The sequence below is a fragment of the Psammomys obesus genome, unplaced genomic scaffold, assembly GCF_907164565.1.
Source record: "Psammomys obesus unplaced genomic scaffold, mPsaObe1.curated_primary_1811, whole genome shotgun sequence".
Taxonomy (NCBI): Eukaryota; Metazoa; Chordata; class Mammalia; order Rodentia; family Muridae; genus Psammomys; species Psammomys obesus.
This window is the reverse complement of record NW_026596101.1, coordinates 659,983-680,495: the sequence shown is the minus strand read 5'-3', so window position 1 is coordinate 680,495 and position 20,513 is coordinate 659,983. Positions and strand designations below refer to the sequence as shown.

General features: G+C 51.3%; 1 protein-coding gene across 5 annotated transcripts in view; it reads right to left on the bottom strand.

The window, feature by feature from the left end:
* Positions 1–20,513, bottom strand: part of Atp2b2 (ATPase plasma membrane Ca2+ transporting 2) — a 261,718-nt gene that overhangs the window by 48,451 nt on the left and 192,754 nt on the right. For all 5 annotated transcript variants that reach the window (XR_008722662.1, XM_055628526.1, XM_055628523.1 and 2 more), the window contains 8 exons: positions 19,324–19,581; positions 18,349–18,474; positions 11,724–11,849; positions 9,997–10,029; positions 8,752–8,811; positions 3,638–3,679; positions 2,738–2,896; positions 300–514 (listed from right to left, as the gene is read on the bottom strand). Coding sequence is in view for 4 of the 5 variants with exons in the window: in XM_055628526.1 (XP_055484501.1) it covers positions 300–514; positions 2,738–2,896; positions 3,638–3,679; positions 8,752–8,811; positions 9,997–10,029; positions 11,724–11,849; positions 18,349–18,474; positions 19,324–19,581 (1,019 nt within the window). In the remaining variant the exon portion in view is untranslated. The remainder of the gene's footprint in view (positions 1–299; positions 515–2,737; positions 2,897–3,637; positions 3,680–8,751; positions 8,812–9,996; positions 10,030–11,723; positions 11,850–18,348; positions 18,475–19,323; positions 19,582–20,513) is intronic.

Sequence of the window (20,513 nt, the reverse complement as noted above, 5' to 3'; positions counted from 1 at the left end):
TTTTTTGGCTTCTTCTTGAGAAAAATTCTGAAGGTCTGGAAAGCCCAGGTTGCACCCCCATAAAACCATGCTTGGCTGGGCTGAATAATGGGGGCCTCTGTGGCCAGGGCCTAGCTCTTGGTTTGCTTCTGAAACTGTCTGAGTTTGGAGGACTTTCCCCCACTCCCTCCAAGTCCTTGCTGCAGGCACACTATTCTTATGCCAGTTTCAAGTTCTAGCACTGCATCTGCCCTGGTTCCCTGAGAGAACTCCAGCTGGGACTGCCTCAGCCACCCAACACTGCCCTTCTCCCCTCTTACCTTCACAGAATAGGCCAGTGAGATGGTGACAGCCAGAGGGAGGCCCTCAGGCACGGCGACCACCAGCACCGTCACACCAATGATGAAGAACTTGACAAAGTATTGGACGTAGACGGGCGTGCACTCCGTCAGCCACGGCTTCTTGTTGACCACAAAGGTGTCCACGGTGAAGTAGAGCACCAGGATGATGACCGTGATGGCTGACATCACCAGGCCTGCGACATGGGGACACCTGTTCAGAGGGCTCCGGGGGAGGGGGGTGAGATGTTCACTAAACCCCTTCTGGGGGCCTGTCGGGAAGACCTCAGCTCATCTCCCAGCTGTACTTCCTCACTTTGTGGCCGGGAGCCTTGCTTTGATCCTAAGGGAACCTCAGTTGCCAGTTTTGTATAGTGAGGCACAGGGGGCATGGTTCCTTCCTGGGGCTTTGGAACGCTCCTGTGGAAGTGCAGGTAAAGCGCCTAGGCTGGTGCCTGCCTACACAACACCCAGCCACACTTAAGACATGTGGCTAGGGGACATGTAGACACAAGAGCCACCAGTCACGCAGTAAAGAGGCAAGGTTGGGGTGTTTTGCTCATTCACCCAACAAACACTTTTGAGCACCTGCAACACGGCGGTGTACGGTACTTCCCCATCTTGGACACAGGGATCTGGATGTAACAAAGACAGACACCCTGCTCAAGCAAAGGTAGGTAAGAAACCAGTATATAAATAAATACATAGCAAGAGTGTTGTGTGTGTGTGTGTTTGTGTGTGTGTGTGTGTGTGCGTGCGCGTGCATGCGCGCCCGAGTGTGCCACCAGGCAGGGCTTTAGTAAGTTCATTATAGTCATGGACTGCTGCCGTGAGGAAAAATGCCACGAAGATGTGGCTGAAGATGTGGGCGCTACGAAGTGGCTGCTGCAGTGATGACCAGGGACGGGGTCTTGGAGGAGGTGGCTTTCGAAGAGACATCAGGGATATGTGTTGTTCTCGGGGAGAATGCCCCAGGTGGAGGGAACAGATTGTTTGGACAAGGGAACAGAGGCTCAAATAGGGGAAATGATCAGCAGATGGATGCAGGCTAAGGTAACACTGCCAGATCAGTGTGCCTATCCCTGACCTGCCTCAGGTCCCCACCTAGGTGCTGTGAGGACTGTGCCTACGTGCTTTCTCTGAGGGGGGAGGGGTGATGGGCCTGTGGGCACAGCCACCCCACAAGATGTCCACGATCCCCTGGCAACTGTGCGTGGTGGGTGTGCCCTGACATGTGGCTTGTGGTCTAGGGAGTTCCATGAGATGGAGCAAAGACTAGGAATTCTCTACAAATCTCAAAACGATGGCTCTGATATGCTTTTCTTGCTTAGCAGACTCAGCTTGGAGTGCCCATTCCTGAATTCAGTTACCATCGGTTCAGCCCCAGAGGGAGGGGTTGGGGGACTGGGAGCCCAGAAAACTTGACCAGGAACTTGGCAGGGTGGAGTGGGAGCCAGGACTGAGGTCTTCGGAGGCCAAGAGGTTGTCATCACTTAGTTTCTTGGTCTCTTAGTGCCACATGTTACACTGTGGAGTCACCTGCCTGTGACAGCCATGGCAGCGAAGGAGGAAATCCCTGAGCCCGTATCTCCCGACTCTAGCTCCAGCTGCAGGGCATCAGAGCCTGGCTCTACCCCTGCCTGACAGCCGCAGGGGCGGGAAGCCAAGCTCCCGGCTGCGGCTGCCGGCTGCCGAGAGAGCTGTCACCAGGTTTAAATATAGACTACTGAGCCTATAATTTGCAGCTGTCCCCTGCTGCGCCGTCTATAATTAGAAATGGAGGCAGCCACAGAGGCCTCCGTAGCCAGGTGGGAGGTCTTGCCTTTCAGACACCCTCAGTGCAAGGGGAGGTCAAGGCTGGGCTGGAGGGCTGGGGCTCACCTTACAGCTGGGGTTGGCTTCCCTCGGCTATCACCTGCAGCTGTCATCTCAGTGAAGGAGCCCTGGATTGCTCGCTGGGGATCAGACAATCCTTCTACACCACAGCTAGGTGGTCTTAGTCCAAATCCATTCTGGCTCTCTCTTGCTGTTAACCTCTTACATTTTCCACTGTCCTCAGGCTAAAAGTCTTTGTTGTTTGAAACTCTAAGCCCTACAAAGTCTGTCCACCATAGGCTAAGTCCTCTGTCTACCATAGGTTAAGTCCCCTGTCACCTTTAATCCCCAAAGCAATCTGCCACACAGTGACAAGAATTATCACCAATTACAGAGGAGTAGGCAGGAACTCAGAGCTGGGGGAAGCTGCCAGCCCAAATCCCCAGAGCTGTGGCTGTGGTGGTCTGTCGGCAGAACTAGCTTCATTTATCTGGAGCAGGGAAGGCCCTGAGGACCAATGGAATCAATGTTCTTCTTTTACAGGTGAGGAGATAGAGGGCAGAGCAGGGCAGGGCTCTGCAGGGAGGTCCCTGCTGTGAACTCACCCGCCTTGCCAATCTGCACAGCCAGCTTGGTGAGTTTGCCCTGAAGCACCGACTTCTCTTTCTTGTGCATGTTGGCTTTCTTCTTGTCATCTGCATCACCGCCCTCGGCACTCTTCAGGGGTTGCATCTCCATAGCAGCTGCCCCATCCTGCTGCTTGGCTGTAGGGGCAGAGCATGCATGTGCACACAGACACACACATGCAGGTCAGCCTACAGGCTGGGAGGCTTTTAGCACCCACCCTGCCTGCCCAGTAGAAATTGCCCCATCTGGGCCCTGCATGGCTGGCAAAGAAGCCTCGATGGTACCTGCCCCTTCCAGCTGCAGTCTCTGGGCCCAGAAGTACCTGGGTCCTGGGATCAGAGACGCATGTGGGATTTTACAGGACAGGGCTCTACCCTGGATTCCCGGCAGGGCAGGGCTAAACCAAAATCCCACCCTTGGCCCTCTCACAATCAGATAGAAAGAGAAGGGCTCTCCTAGGTGTTGAAGCCAAGTAGTTGGGTTGCTAGGCAGCTAGCATTAGGGAGGACACAGCTTAAAAAGAAAGTAAGGTGTCCCAGGCACAAGTTTCAAGCCCCCATCTCCAGTCAAGGGATCCTCGTCAGTGTGGGATGGACAGAAGGACCTGCAGCTCTTGAGAGCAGAGGCCAGCCAACCCTCAACTTGTAATGGTCTCTAAGAGCCCACTTCCAGACCCCAGCTGATGGGTGGGCTTGGGGGATCCTGGCCCTGGTGTATCCCCTCATCTCACTACGACACCTCTTTGTCTTACCCACTATTATGAGACTCATGACTGTACCCCCAAAGGTGCCAGAGCTCCCCAAAGGTGTGGGTGTGTCTGCCTCTGGCTCCAGTGAGTCCCTATCTCTGTATGACACGAGCCCCATGGCTGCAGTTACCTTTGCTCTGGCTGCTGTCGGCACTGCCATCCTGCATTTTACCTACACAACAGAGAATTTCAACAAACAACAGGCAGCACAGGTCATCACGAGGACGCAACAGGCCACAGACACTCATGTCACAGACAGGAAAGCCTAAGCTGTCAGGGGATATCGAGATCTGGAATCAAGGCCAGCCCGGCAGTCACCTTAGCCACAGGGGCTGTGGGGCCGGAAGGCTCTGGATTCTCTTTGGGGCTGGATGGGGGCAGTGTTTCTGTTGGAATAGCGTTGGCCTTGAGTTTTTAACAGACGAAAAGAACGAATTGGAAAGTGAAAGGGGCCAGAATCTGCACAGGAAGCAGAGGGAAGCTCCCAGATCCCAGAACTGAGCCTCACACACAAGGCTTATGGCTGAAAGGAGGAAAAGAGAAACTTTCACATCTTTCCTTCCTCCCTCTCTCCATCCCTTCTTTTCTCTCTCCCTTCCCTTTGTAGTAATGAGGATTTGAACCTAAGGCTTTGTGCGTACTATGCAGGTACACTGCCACTGTGCCACATCCCCAGCCCTCCCAGTTTACCCTTTAGCTACATAATTTTTATTTTCCATATATATATATATATATATATATATATATAATAATCAACGATCAGTCTTCTAGAATGGAGAGAATTGGAGGTCAACATGTCCCTTCGTCCCTTGTTTTGGGCTTTCTCCTTATCTCTTTGAAGGATGTGATGCTAAAATACCAAGGACACCCCTGTCTAAAGTCTGTAGACTGTACAGGGCAGAAGATGAGCAAGGGGCCACTGAAGGTCTGAGAGAATGTCCTGGCCCTGAAAGGAAGTCACTGGTCCCTGAACAAGAGGTCTTAAGCAGTAGCTCCAGATTCACAGAGAATCTAAGAGTCAGTGGCTACACTGGGTGCTACCAACCATGCCAGGGCCTGACGCTGCCAGGTGTCGGGGAAAGGCTGGGTGTGAGGCTTTCTACTGGCCATCAGTGCTGCCTGGGAACCTCTATCCCAGCCTGGGCCACTGTGGGCAGATGTGGAGATTGCTGCTTCTTGCCTGAGACACCTGCTTTTAGCTGTGCCTTCCTGTCCACTAGGCCTGTGCCATTCATTCAACTGTTCCTATAGCTTTGGTCCCTCAGGAGGGGTGAGGGAAAGATGTCTATCCATGGTATCTACTGCCAATGCCACCAGCTCTGGGCTCACATGGTCTCTATGCTTTTCATCTAGTGCAGTGGTTCTCAACCTTTCTAATGCTGCAGCCTTTTCTTTTGTTGCTACCTATAACTGCAATTTTGCTACTATTATGAGCTGTGATGTAAATATCTAATATGCAGGATATCTGATATGGGATCAACCTGTGACCCACTGGTTGAGAACCATTGCTCTAGTGCCTGTCACTATCACTTCTGAGAAGGATGCTTGTGTTGGACTCCTACCTATAGTGAAGAAACTGAGAGGGAGGTAGCTCCTAGGCAGAGGTGTGCCTTGGGGTGTGAAGGGCTCCATTCTGCTGTTCCTTCTGCTGAGACTGAGCTGAGCCCGGGGCAGGGGGCCCATGGTGGCACTGCGAAGGGCTCCTGAGAATCTTGTCTTGACAACAACCAGCTGTGTGGCCATGCCTCTCTTAGCCTGTTCACCTTGGCACCACCGGCGGGGTGATGTATGTAAACTCTGGGAGCACCTGGGGGTTTGCACCCAGCACAGTCACTTCCAGAGTCCAGCCTTCAGTGGACTGAAGACGTTTCTGCAAGGGTCATCTCTTGTTCGGTCCTGCAAGGTCAGGTGGGAAGGACCATCAACCTCATCATTTTATAGATGAGAAAACTGAGGCCGACGGATATCCAGAGGAAGCTTGTCTTCACAAAACACCTCCAAAATAACCCTGGGGCTGTATGATTAGCTTGCTACTGTCACTGTGGATGGGTGACTTAGACAGAGCCCAGCTCCTCTAATCATCACCCCATAACTCCCAGCAGAGGGCCAGTGTCCCACCTGGGGTTTGAGGATAAAGACCCTTCTCTTCCTACTGTGAAATGCTTTCTTTTATATTAAAAACAATATGATAGTTTTTTTTTCCCCCAAAAGAAAAGAGTAACGGGAAATAATTATTTCGGTTTCTTATAATCATTTCACTAACTAGGCTAAGGAGTGCTAAAGGACTGGGCTCCCAGAAGCACCTTCTGGAATGCTGGAAAGGCTTGTTTTGCCTCAATATTATCAGATGTCCTAGCTGCTGCGTGCACCCATTAAACCCAGCAATTCTCTCTTTTATTGCCATAGTGATTACACTGCCAGAGAAATAATCACCAGTGCACACGCTGGAGAAAGGGAGCCATGTCTAGGAGCGTTTTGCTGCAGATGGACTGTTTTGTCAGAAGCAAGGGACTTATTTGAGGCTCTTATTACTGGTGCCCACCTGGCCCTGCATTGTACTGTGGCAGCTAGCCCTCTTGCCACATGAAACCTGGAAGACGGGCCCGAGGATGAGAGAGGGGACCCAGGATAGGAGGTGAGTGGGGTCTCATGCTCCGCTCTGCATATATTCTTGACGGAGCCATCTGGAACCTGGAAGAACCCTGGACAGGTGATGATAAACAAGCTTGGGTAGGGAAAGGCCAGGAGACCTTAGAAAGGCCACTTCTCTTCCCTTCTCTGTGAAATGGGACCACAGCACCTGCCAAGTACTGCGAGAGGTCAGGAAGTCATGGGGCTGCATCATCTGTCTTGATTGACAGTGAGATGTGCATGAGGGCAAAAGAAGAAAATGAAATAAAAACAGTAATTGTGATGCCCCCAGGATGAGCGGACATTCCACCTTTCAGTTTCGGAATTGGGTGGGTCACAGTTAGGGAACCACAATATTTATGGCTGTTCCCCCCCTCCCATATCACCAAGGTTTGGCTCAGAGAAAGGAGTTGTGATTACAGCGCGTTCCCTCTCATTGTCCCAGGTTCAGCCACTAACTCTCTGTGCTCATTTCTAGAGTCTGAACAGTACTGCATTTCAGGTTCTCATGTGTTGGCCTGGTCTGGGGTCTGATGCCTGCTTTCTTTTCTTTTCTTTTCTTTTCTTTTTCTTTTCCTTTCCTTTTCCTTTCCTTTCCCCTCCCTTCCTTCCTTCCTTCCTTCCTTCCTTCCTTCCTTCCTTCCTTCCTTCCTTCCTTCCTTCCTTCCTTCCTTCCTTCCTTCCTTTCAATTATAGGCGCATGGCACTGCTTTTGGCCCTCAAATGTCTTTGATTAGGGGGTCATTTTCCTAGGGGGGAAAAAAAACCTCTTCATTTCCTTGGAAAACCTTTAAGCCACACTCTACTGTGGAATCCTGGATTGACTAGAGAAAAACACAGCTCAGAGCCAAGCATAACTGCGTTCTGGATTTACAGTCCCATTCTGCTACTTTCTTTTTATTTTTAAAATTTTTATTTTACATGTGTGAGTGTTTTGCCTGTATGAATGTCTGTGTACTGCCAGTGTGCCTGATGTCTATGGATGTCAGAAGAGGGTTTTGGATCCTCTGTAACTGGAGCTATAGGCAGTTATGAGCATTCAAAGGGTGCTAGATAGTGCAATTTTGTTGTTGTTTTGAGATGGAGTCTTTCTATATAGCCCTGTCTGTCCTGGAACACATTTTGTAGACCAGGCCTTGGGTTCACAGAGATTCTCCTGCCCCTGCTTCCTGAGTGCTGGGATTAAAGGAGTGTGTCATTGCACTGGGATTGGGCTAGTGTCTTGATTTCCTTGAGTCTCAGTTTCTTCATATTTCATACTTGGACAATGAAACCTGGGTCACAGGGCCTTCACAAGGAAGAAAGAGATGCAAAGCCTGAAACGCCAGTAGCAGCGTCAGTCCAGAAACTAAAGCTCCTTATCTTCTCTCCCTGTGGGTTCTGGCTGCAGCCTATAGGTGAAACTCCCCTTTTCTTCTGGAACTGGCTGTTGTGGACAATGCCTATATGCTTGTCTCCTAGGGAAAGTGGGTTCCTGGTTTCTTCTTCTTCAGCTGTGGGTTTGCCCATGCAGGCTCTTTCTGTCACCTCTCAGCCACCCCTCCCTGTTGCTTGACACCACCCACAGCCCCAGCTGCCTTCCTTCCTCCTCCTGGGCTTGAAATAGACCCGCATTAGAATTAGCAACTGCTCGCAGAGGTGCCTTGTGCAGCCCCTGACATCTTCCGGGTGGGTCTGCTGGTCGCTTTGAAGGCAGTAGGTTGGCTAGTGGTATAGGGTGGGAGGATGGGGTGGGACAGGGTTTCCACATCCTGCCAAAGGGCTTGGAAGTGAACTACAGAATGGATAAGAAACATGTCTGGCATTCAGTGGTGTTTCTGTCCCTTGCCTTGGCTTCTCTGGCAGTGTTTTCACGGACAAACCCTAATACCCCAAGCATCCAGGTACAGCCTCGGTGGCTACCACAGGACCTGATTGGGAAAAGGGTGTTATCTAAAGATTAAGAGATATCTGGAGCAAGTGGTTACAATTCTCCATGCTTGTGTGTGAGGACAAGATGATGAAGACCCAGGGATGGAGGCAGCCACAACAACCAGCCACCCATGGAAAAGTAAGAATATAGAGACCCATAGATTCTCCAGCCCAGGTACCAGTGAGACACACCAGTTCACACCAGAGAGACAGTATAGACCCAAGTCCCACAAGCCTCCGTACTTGCTGGCTTGTCAAGAGAGAAGAGAAAGTGACTGAGGGGGAAAAAAATGTCTACCTGTGGCTCAGCCATGCTCGGTGGGGTTAGGGGGTAGAACTCCAGCCTGAGTCTCCACCTCTGGGGTATTATAGAGGAGGCTTGGAGCTTTCGCTAGGGACCCAGATGCTGGCTTCTGTTTAGTTCCTGACCCCAGGCTACCTTTCTAAAAACCAGAGCCAGAGCCATGCTTAAGGGTGGGCCACACCGGGTGGCACGCTGGTTCTCATGGGTCCAGATCTGAAGGCAAGGTCATATGGAGTTGACTTCTTGGGTCGTAGTTCTGCTTTTAAGTACCTGTCCTATCTGGGGTGGCCATGCATGTCGGAGATCTGTGGGACCCAGGATGGGGAAAAGCCTCGAGTCAGGGGGTAGAGAAGAAGGCACCCAGCAACCCAGCCCGAGAACTCGCCGTGGAGACGTACCATTGACCAGGCTGGCATTTGCGCCACCTGCAGTATTTGCAGGCGCTGCGCCGTCGGCCGCTGTGGGGGTGGGGGGGATGGAAAATGCAATGTCACAATGGAGAAGGCGACGACAGAGACATGAACCTACTGGGGGATAATCACATGGCTTATTCTTAAAAAAAAAAAAAAATCTCTGCTGGAAAGTGAGGAATTCAAATTGGAGATGTGGATGAAATGTCCCTAACGGATGTCACAGGGGTGGGGAGGGATGGAGACTCAGGCACAGAGGGTCTGTGAAGGACAGCATGGGGTGTGGTCAGATGCTCAGGTGGGATGGCACTTGGTTTATTATTTATTTATTTTTGGGACAGGGTCTCACTGTGTAGCCCCGGCTAGCCTGGAGTTCACTTTGTGGAGCAGGCTGCCCTTGAACTCACAGAGATCCACCTGCCTCTGCCTCTGCCTCTGCCTCTGCTGGGATTAAAGGTGTGCACCACACACCTGGCTGGGATGGCAGTTCTATGGTGACATCTGGACTGCGTTGGCTCAGCTGGTCAGGCGGGAACCCCATGGAATGAGAAAGTCCAGTCCAGAAGTCAATTATAAATGCTCAGTGAGTGGTGCTGTATGGCCTAGACACTTCTCAGGGGCCAACCCCGTGACCGCCATTGTTGTGTCCCTGAAGAACTGCCGTCAATGGTGGTGACTTAGGATCAGGGCACTGCCGGCCACTACCTTCTCTTTCCCTGACCAGCGCACTGAAGATCACAGGAGTAGTCCCCTGTGAGATATCTCACCAGAAGAGGGGCTTCCAGCTATCTCCATGGATATTAGGGAGATCTTAGAGGTTAACAATGGGATAGTACTACCCAGTTCACCCCTGTGGAGTTCTGTCTTGGGGGGGGGGACACACGGTGTGCTTGGAGACGGGAGCTGAGACAGCTCGGTAGGGACGCTAGTCCGTTGTGTGTTTTGGGGGCGGGCGGGAGTGCTATGACAAGCTTGGTCCTGCATGCTGGCGTGTGGGGCTTCAATGGAGGTGCCCTTTGGCCTGGGACATAAGGACAAGAGGGCAGAGTGAGTTGTTTTTTTTTTTTTTCTTGTCCTGCTTGGGTGGAATAAAGGAATGTCTATAGAAGATAATCTCTAGTAGGCACGGGGCCTCCTCCAGCTATGTGCTGCTGAGCTAGGGGCCAGGCCTAGGGGTCCACAGCTATAGCTATTTCTAAAAGCCCATCTTCCCTGAGGGTGGTCTTACTGTACCTGGTAGCTGAAGGCCATCCCCCTTCTTCACACCTGTGTGATGATTTTTGAGACATGTTAATGAAGAAGCACATACAGTCTCATGTACAACACACCAGACCACCCACCCACACACACATGCATGCCTACACCACACCCACGCACGCGTGCACACACACCAGACACACACACACATACACACCACATACACAAGCACACACACATACACATGCCCACACATACCACACACACATGCATACACCACACGTGCACATACACACATCACACACACAGGCACACACACGTACACACACGTACACACATGCACACACATGCACACAAGACCATCCTGGACTCCAGAGCTGTGACTCAGGCTGACATGATGGGATGGGAAGACCAAGTGGTCCAGTTCTGGCTCTCCTGCCACAAACCTTTCATACGCCACCTTGACTCCCTACCCGGAACTCAATCTTGTGCCTCTCTGAATGGTGGTTCAGATTCAACAAAGAACTCTGAGTGGTACCCAAGTGCCACTGAGGTCTATCTTCCTCATGGCACTGTCAGACGTGGGACTGGCCTGCAGAAGCTTCTGGGTATCTGTGCCCTAGCCAAGTCCCACAGCGACCGGAACATGGGTACAGAGTACTGCACTCCAGCAGCTTCCTAGGTCTGCCCTACTGCACACACTCAGTCTATTCACCCTGACTACAGGTCCTCACTCATGGGTTCCTGTCCCAGTACCTGCGGGGACTCCCAGCCAGGCCTGTGCCCCAGTTAGAACTCAGTCCTACTTTGCTCTCTCCAGCCTCTTTATTTCCCAGGTAACAGATCAGCTTCACTCCTCATGCTGGATGTTGAAGGGATAGTTGTGACCCAAGGGGACACACCAGAAAGAAGTTCTTCCCTCAGGCACCAGCAGCCTTCCTTCCTGATGCAGGTTTTGTGTTCCAGTGGCCTCTGGGCATGGGTCGCATACCTGCCTGAACTTGAGGAAGGCCATCTGCTCTCTTATTAACAACTCCAAAAGGTCAGATTGTTGGGGGAGCTACCCTAGAGCTCTGGAAAGGAGACTAAAGACAGAGTCTGAAAGGGGACTGTGCCTGAGACTGAGTGTGGATTCCAGGTAAGGGGCTGGCTGTTTTGGGCTTTGGGCTCAGAGCTTTTTATGTGAGCATCTTTCCTCTGTTCTAAAAGGTATTTGTAACAGACTGATACTCACTGCACTGAGGGGCACCCTGTGAGAAGACTCTTACTTTGAAAGGGGAAGTGGACCAGGACATGGACAATGTGTCAGTTCGAGGAATCAGAGTCTTCTCTGCCCATTCCTGGCATTCATCTTGCTGGAAGGAGTGACAGTTTTGCTGGTAGAATTGACAATGTCAGAAGGAACATTTCTGTGTGGATTTATACTCAATACTGAGGTGAGGGGGAGCCAGCTCCTGCTGGTTGCTTTTACTGCTGGAGCCTGGCAATTGAATGATGTACTCAGCATCCTGAGCCAGGCTTTAAGGGAAAGGAGGGGCCTCTGTGACATGACTGGACAAGACAAAGACTAGGGCTGATGAAACATACAGAACCCACCCAACTCCAGCAGGCTCATGGGACAAAGGTGGAGGCTGTTGGCACAGGGCATGATGTAGCAGGCGCTCTATAATGTGGAGTGAACAGATAAATGGAAAATGTGGCCTTAAAAGCTCCTTTTCTTTTCTTTTTTTTTTTTTTTCAGTGTGTGCATGTAGGAGGCTTACCTTTTTTGTCTTTCTTCTCTTCCTCTTCACCACCAGCCCCCAGTAGGGTAAATATGATGCCAGTCTGAGAGTTCACACCCACAGCAGTCACCACCATCCGTCCTGAGCCCTCCATCACATGGGTCCCTGCAGAAGGTATAAGCCCTATTACTATTACATGGCCAAAGCCTCCTCCCCAAATGAACAGAAGGATCAGGTATCCATCAGCTTCCAGGGCCTTTCCCACTGAGATCATTGGGTGGCACCTTCATTTAGGAGCTACATCATAAGCATGGTGTGGCCTTTGTAGATGATACTGCCTCAGGGGAGGCTGAGATGGGCTTGTGACAATATTAGAAGATTGCTGTTGCCTCCTATTCTAGCCTGGACAGTCACCACCTGCTTGTCTCTATCTTCCACTTCTTCACCATTATAGGCCAAGCAGAGAATACAGTATTTAGGATCAGACCTCATTCTGCAACGAGGAAGAAATGAGAACTAAGACCCAGAGAGTACTGCTGAGAACTGGCCCACCTTCCCACCTAATGGAGAATTCAGGTGTCCATGAACTGAAATGAGAAAACCTCAAATCATATGTATATGTATGTGTATGTATGTGTCTGTGTATGTGTATATGTATGTGATAGTGGATGCCGGGAAGCAGACTATTCTGTCCACTGGGAAGTGCAGGGTGGCCTCTGCCCTCTGCTCCTCAGCCAACTCTGGCATGTTCAGTAGCCGTGGCTGCTCTATGAGATTGCCTAGCAGTGTTAAGCTGACCCATCACTTCACAGTGCTCTGGGTACCAGCTCTGCTCCTATGCTGGGAGGAGGGGATTGACTGTCTCATTAAAGGGAAGCCCCAGGAAAGCTTTGGGACACCTACTGTGTACACAAAAGAAATATTTGTAACACCTACTGTGTGCTGGTGCCATGCCTCACCCCTACCCTAGAAGCAGTAATCTCAGCTCTCACACCAGGGGAAACTGAGGCTGAAAGGGGGAGGTAGGCTGCCCCAGGCCCCACTCCAATGAAGGACAGTGCTACCCTTTAAACTCTCTGTCTTTACAGCCTAGGATATTGGACACAGCCCACTTCTTTCCAGGGAAAAGTCCCGAACAGCTAGCCCTGCAGCCCAACTGAGAGGACACTGGCCAGGAGGTAGCTGTGCTGGTCCTTGAGTCTGGAGGCCAGAGGAAGGCTGTTTTCCACCTGCTTACCAGAGGAGGGATGGAAAAAGATGTGAGGCCAATTTCCACCCAAGATAAGCACACCTCAAATCAACTTCTAATCTAATCACTCCCATCACCACCCAGGGCCTGGCAGCTCCTGTCACCTGTGCAGGTAGATAGAGGAGAGAGAAGGGGACAGGACAAAGCTCATCAGATCTGGGAAGCCTCCGGGAGCTTCTACTGCTAGGTAGAAACAGGGGCTTGGTGGGGGACACAGCCCCTGTCCTCCAAATACCACTCTGGCAATGTCCTGCAGCCCAGATCCCATCCAAGGCAGTGATTCTCAACCTTCCTAATGCTTCCTAAATGCAACCCTTTAATACAGTTCCTCATGTTGCAGTGACCTCAACCATAACATTATTTCCTTGCTACTTCTTAACTGTATTTTTTCTACTGTTATGAATTGGAATGAAAATATCTGATATGCGACACCTGTGAAAGAGTCATGACTCTTAAGGGGTCATGACCCAGAGGTTGAGAACCACTGTGTCAGGGCTTGTCTGGCTCTCTGAGGCCCAAGTGATGCAATCAGAACCCAGGATCAGATACCAGCCTTCTGGACTCCTTGTCCTCTGACCTCTGGCACTTGACTGCTGATCCTGGGGCATCTGAAGCCTTTTCCGAAGCTTGAGATAGTCTTAAGCAAACTGACCCAGTGTTCAATATTCTGGAGTCTATCGAATGCCACCCACTTCTCAGGGACTTACAAAATACTGGAATTTCTGGCCAATGTATAAACACTGGAAGATGGTTTGCTCTCTAAAAGTTCAGATTTCCAGCAGCTTCAGGGGGATTGCTGGGTAAGTGCTGTGGGTCATGCCTTTCCAGGCATAATAGAGCAACTGCAGCCTCGCTCTTGTGTCAAGGACCCCTGGGGCTACAGACTTGGGTTTCTGGGATTTCTTAGCCCTTCTCTTTGCCATTCTGATGTGTTATGGTTTGGTGTTTGTTTACCTATCCATCCTGGGGTCAGGTGTGTGGATGCCTACAACTTGGTCTGCATATGAGATCTTTCTAGATTCTTCCCCCCGATTCTGGGTTTCGTGGATGCTAAGCCAGAACTCATTTTCTCTATCTCTCCTCACTTTTGCTATGCTTGAAAGTGAGTGCAAGCCTATGGTCCCCACAACAGACTAGGAATACCCCTCACGCAAGATGTGGACACTAGCTCCTGGGGGCTCAGGGTCCATCTAGGACCATGGCTGAACCCAGCTGGGACCCATCTTGCCTCTTCTTGACTTTTCTTTGCCTTCTTTGACATCAGATGTGCCATGCGTCAGCAGATACCAGCAGAGAGTTCAGAAACTGGGATTTGGGAGAGGTCCATGGATACCCCAAAACTAGTGTCTATGCATCCCTGAAGGGTCAGCAGACAGGAAGGCTGGTAAGATCTCCTGGCAGAGGTAGAGAGCTCAAGACATCTAGTCATGGCAGCAACGGAGAAGATCTATCTAGAGGAGCTGGGGTGGGGGAGGGGCATCCCTGAGAGGCAGAAGAGACAGGGCAGGACATGGAGATGAAGGAAAGCTCCTTCCTTCCACAATACTCCTATGAACTGGGACAACTAACCCACTTTACACACAGGCAAATAGAGGATCAGGGAGGATGAAGAGATTGTCTGGGGCCCCCAGCCTAAGAGTATCAGAACACAGCCTTGTCTCCACCAGCCGTAAGGAAAGACATCCACAGGGGTCCTCAGCGTGTCCTACTGACCCATGGCAGTGGCTCCTCTTTTGTGACACCACTGACACTCTGCAAGCCTCACAGGTAAACGGCTGCTCAGAGAAGGCAGCAACATTAGGTCCCAGAGCCCAGGTCCCATTTATCCCCACTACCTGCTCTTCCTACATTCTGCACAGCTTCTCCTTCCTCACTCTGCAGGGCTCAGGGCTAAAGCTGGGCACAGCCTCCTGATGGCAGTGGCCTCAGGCTCAGAGCTCCTTACCTGGACTTGATTTGCTAGAGAATTGGTCCAGAAGTCTGTCTGCCTGCTGTGGGCAGGGGCCCTCGGTGAGAGACCAGTTAGATTAGGTCTGGCGGGAACATCATCAGTCGTATTCTTTACCTTAGATAGTTTGCACCATGCAAAACTCACCAACACTGCAAAGCAGTACCCAGTATGCTGATAGGGATTGCTGTGGAGGGCACTGGTGGCCATGGGGACCTTCCTAACGGGATAGGTCCTGAGCAGATGGCAGCAGTCAAACAGACAAAGAGGAGGCAGGATGGGTATTGGAAGGAGGGTCTGTCTGTCTGTCTTGAGTGGCCGGAGGGAACAAATCCCGTGGGTCTGTAAGTGAGGTCTGGTGGGTGGTGGCTGAAACACGTCATCAGATGTAGGGTCCTCCCAGCAGGCCACTCTGATCTGTCTAGGCTCTGTTTATACAGCCAGCAATGGAAACATACTCTCTGCTTATTCTCTTTTTATTTGTTCAGTTTCCTGATGCTGGCCTCACCTGTCCATGCTCGGCTGCCCTGCCCCTTGCCACCCAGCTGGGCTTCTTCGTATGGTTGGTTTCTTCCTTGTCCATCTAGTTAGTTTATCATGGGCCTGGGGAGCTATCTTTGGGGGATCTCCACTCCAACTCTCCCTTTTCTACCCTCCCTAGGAGCAGACCCTTTCAAGCTGAGAGGCATGTTTTCCAGAGCTTCCTGCCAGCCCTGCAAGGTCAGCACAACCTATGGGAATCCCTGGCCCAGCCATTCTTCTACATCTTGCCCTCAAGGATGTTCCTTGGACCTTGGTATCTGGACAGCAAAGCTAAGCCACTTTTCTGACTCCACATAGCCTTGGGGACCTGTGGTGGCTTCTGTGGATCTCCCCTGCTTGTCTTGGTCCTCACATGCCACCTGCTCCTGACCTGAACACTAGCCCATGCTTCAAGGACCCACTTGATTCTTAATGAGACCTAGAGTGTCCACTCTGTCCCTGGCTCCATCTTAGCCCATCTGGGATGTGTTCCCTATTCCATCTCCTAAGACTTCAGGCCTCCATTGTCTTCTGGTTTCTAGCATGTCTGGCCCCTAGATGTCCCTACCTCTACCATCTTCCTTAAGCAAAGGAAGGAACAAGAGCCATAGAAGCCTTAGCTGTGCTCCCCAAACTCCTCCTCATGGCTCCCCTCCTGCCTCTTCCTTGGAACAACCTCCTGGCTTTGCCTTCCATCTTTAGCTTGGTTTCATTTCCAGCACCTCATTTCCCTCTGGGCCTCCTGCATCTGTGAGAGACCTGAGACCCTGTGATTCATCCTAAACCAGTGACAGTCAGCTTCCCAAGCATCTCAGTTGCTTCGTGATCTCTCTGCGTCCTGGAGTCCTCTCTGGTTGGTTTATGACACTGTTAATTAGTGACCCCGCATGCTGTCTCCACCAGGCTCCTGCCGGCATCCCTCTTACTTTTTCTCCATGCTGTCTGGAGACCTGTTGCCATCTACTCAGGCCCTGGGCTCCCATAGAAACCCTTGAACTCTTCTCCCAAGATGGATCCCTGCCTGTCAATTCCTGCAGCTCAGAGGCCAGAACCAGGGCCAGTGGGGCTGGGGCCATCTTCTGGTCAGGGGTTCCAGAGGGCACTTGAGACCTTCCATGACCCCTCCCAAAGACTCCAGGGCCTTTGCACTTGCTGTTTCTCTGCCCAGAACCCACTTCTCAAAGTTCTGATTTTAGCTCTAATGCAGCAGTTATCAACCTGTGGTTTGCAAGCCCCTGGCAAACCCCTGTCTCCAAATATATTTTCATTACGATTCATAACAATAGCAAAATTACAGTTATGAAGTAGCAATGAAAATAATTTTATGGGTGGGGGGTTACCACAACATGAGGAACTGTAATATAAGTTCGCAGCATTAGGAAGGTCGAGAACCACTGATCTAACGTAAGCTTCTAAGTCAGGTGTTTCCTGACCTGCTGAGATTCTGCCCGGCCTCAGGGCCCCTTCTCACTGCAATCTTGTGTCTTTGATGGATTTACTACCTTGGACATCACCTCACTATTTGCTTGTGTGTTTCTTCCTTGACTGTCACCCTTATCAGGTTCTAAATTCCAGCATGGCACAGACCTTGTCTGTCTTGTTAGTCACTGGAATACAGTAGATGCTTAATAGATATAGGGGCATGCTGGCTAGTTTCATGTCAACCTGACCCAGACTAGAGCCATCTGAGAGGAGGGAACCCCAGTTGAGAAAATGATATCCTAAGCTTGGGCTGAGGGCAAGCCTGTAGGGCATCTCTTACTTAGTGATTGATGGGGGAGGGCCCAGCCCATTGTGGGTGGTGCCAGACCTGGGCAGGTGGTCCTGGGTTCTGTGGGAAAGCAGGTTAGGTAAACCATAGGGAGCAAGCCAGTAAGCAGCACCCTTCTGTAGCCTCTGCATCAGCTCCTGCCTCCAGGATCCTGCCCTGTTTGAGTTCCTAACTGCTTTTGCTGATGAACTGTTATATGGAACTGTGAGTGAAATATACCCTTTGTCCCCAAGTTGCTTTTGGCCATGGTGTTACATCATAGCAATAGTAATCCCGACTAAGGCAGTGAATAAATTCTAGATAAATAAATACTTCAGTCTTCCCATTATCTGAAAGACTTATGGATCTTTCTTTTATATTGGCAGGGAATCCCACTTGCCTACAGGGAAATTGACCAAGTGAGCTCCTGTTCATCCTGTAAACCCCAGCTCAGTATGACCTCATCTGGCCTCTTTGCTCCCTTCTTGGTTTTTACATACCGTTTTATATCTCTCCTGGAGGGTTAACTCTTTGAGGGGGGCTATTCCCAAACTAGTCTGGGCTGGAGACACCAAGGGCATGGTTAGGCAGTGAGGCCTCTTGGTGTCTCTGCAGGGAAGGGTTTCACAGAGCTGTTTCCTCCACCCACAGCTTCCCCAGCCCAGCTCTTGCCCCTGTGACATCTAGAAAACTTTAAAAAAAAATTGCCAATATCATTAGGCAAGCCCATCTGGGGAATTCCATTCTACTCAGAATACCGTCCTGATTCCTGACTACAGTCCAGAATCTCCGCACCTATCTCCCTTTACCCCTTGTTCCAGTGTGGTCCTGCCTCTGGCCCTTTGCATTTGCTTCCCTTCCTGCCCTGTGAGCAATTCCCCAGGAGTAGCAAGGCTGGCTCCCTCCCACAACCTCCCCTGTCACAGGGTCTGACGCAGGGCGAGTGTCCAGAAAGACTGTTGCTTTTCAGGAAACCAAGCCACTAGAAGCTGTGTGGCAGGGGTAGGACACCCCATGATGTGTGCTCTAGTAGTGTCAGGCCTGAATGTAGCTCCGCATATGTGAGCTTACTTGGGAAAGGGGTAGTGTGCTCCAAGGGAGCTGGTCCCGCCAGCGACCCCAGAGCCAGGGACCACACCAGCCTCCCCGTGGTGGATGGGAAATGCTCTCAGGGGCGCTGTGTGCTGCAGCTTACCTGACAGCAGCATGGGGTCCTTATCCACAGACTTGCGCACCTGGTCAGACTCCCCTGTGAGCGAGCTTTCGTCGATCTTGAGGTCATTTCCCTGGATGAAGAGGCCATCGGCAGGAAGGAGGTCACCTGGTTGAAGGAAGACAAGGTTCACAGAGTCAGGTGGCCAGAGAAGCTGGGGCATCCATGGGGAAGGTACCTACTAGGCTCCAGCATGCAGAACCAAGATGGTGCCTGCAGATGAGTGACATCCATGGGGCCTGGCACAGAGCCACCCAGGCCCAGGCAGGCCATGTCCTTCATATTGTATAACCTTTGACCTGCATGTGTCTCTGGGCCCAGTGTGCTCTGTGGTTCATTTTTCTATGATCCTTTTATGGCTTAGAGAAGGTCTTTCATGACACAGCAGACTATTTTGGGTAGACTGGGGACACTGCAATCAAGTGAGCCACTAGGGCTGAATGAGGAGGTCCATGCCAACCTTCCCAATCTGTGTCTACTGCCCTAGGCTATATATTATCCAAACACCCTTTGGAGCTAGCCTACCTACTTCTTCAATCGCAATATGACTGGCCTGGGATTCTCACCCACCTTCTTCTCTTCCTACTAACTTCCACCAGGCTGCACAGATCTATCTGAAGTCAATTTGGTGATGGGAAATGGAGCTTGTCTCATAAACCCACCCTGAGTCTTAGGGATGCTGTGCTGGGAAGCCTTCTGAGCCTTCTGTTTTCAGACTATGAGCAATGATCGATTAGTCATGTCTGCTACAGGTGGAAGCTGGAATGCAGTGGCATTTGTGCTGTGAATCTGACATTTCTGGTTTAAGTGCATATGGCAAGCCTGTCTCGTCCGGGACTCTCAGGGCCTCAGAATACATCTCGCCATGACATCAGCTGGGTTAGGCTCTTTGTATCTGCCTGTCCCATCCCACCTCCACCCAGGCTCCAGCTCTAGAATGATGGACGGGACACTTGCCATATTTGATCTGGGCGATGTCCCCAACCACGATTTCGGCCACAGGGATCTGGACCACCTGGCCAGCCCGGACTACGGTGAACTTCTGCTCCTGCTCAATGCGGCTCTGCAGTCCCCGGAACTGTTTCTCCTTACTCCAGTCATTGAAGGCTGTGACCAGGACCACACAGATGACGGACAGCAGGATGGCGGCTCCCTCGATCCAGCCTGCTTCTGCTTCACCTTCATCCTCAGCCCCACCCTGGGCCGTGGCACAGCCTGTAGAGAGACAGGGAAGCAATGGGTTCCCAGGCCACCAGACAGGAGCTGCCACATAGCTTAGCTATGCTGAGTAAGCACTGATGATTAGATGATAGGGACACATTTGATCAGGAGCCTCTGTGTGCCATGCTCCAGGCACAGGGCTTCTCCTGGTCACTTTGAAGGGCGCTGGCTGTGAGTATCCCACACATGGGGAGTTAAGTCTTCTCCGAGAGGTCTAATAACTAGGAAGGGCAGGTGGAAATCGAGAATGCCACCCCAGGCGGCATGACTTCAAACCCACCATCTGAACCAAACCTGTTCTGTCTGTTCTAGCTGTGACCTCAAATGAATGACTCTTTCTCTGACCTTCAGTTTTCTCATGAGACGGGATTTCATGTAGCCTAGGCTGGCCTCAGGCTGAGAGGCAGCTGAGATGATTCTCCTGCCTCCGCTTCTGAGATTACACCATGCCTGCCTTTATGTGATACCGTGGAAGTGGGGGAGGGGCAGCGCTGACAACACCTCCTGGGGCTTAGGGACAGGAAAGTGGCATCTCCTGGGCATATAGCCTACGGCAGGTTCTCCTCAACTCAGGCCACAGCAAGGGCAATAGGACTCAAGAAATAGGCTACTACCTGACCCACAGGGACTCCGTACCCTACAGGTGGCACTACTGAGTCCCCAGTATGGGTCTAGAATTCTGAAGGTTGGCCAGGCCTACAGGATGGTGAGAAAAAGAAATACACCAATGTCCCAACATGGAGGCTTAGACCAAAGCTCTACAGAGCCAGGGTGTGCAGAGCCTATGGCTCCCAACCTCTCCCGGCTTCCCACAGGGGAGCAAGAGGCATCTAAAATTTTCTAAATACAGAACCTGAGGCTCTGAGTGGCCAGGGGACACAGCCTGGATGAGAGCTGAGTGCTCTCCTCATGATTTATCTCCCAGG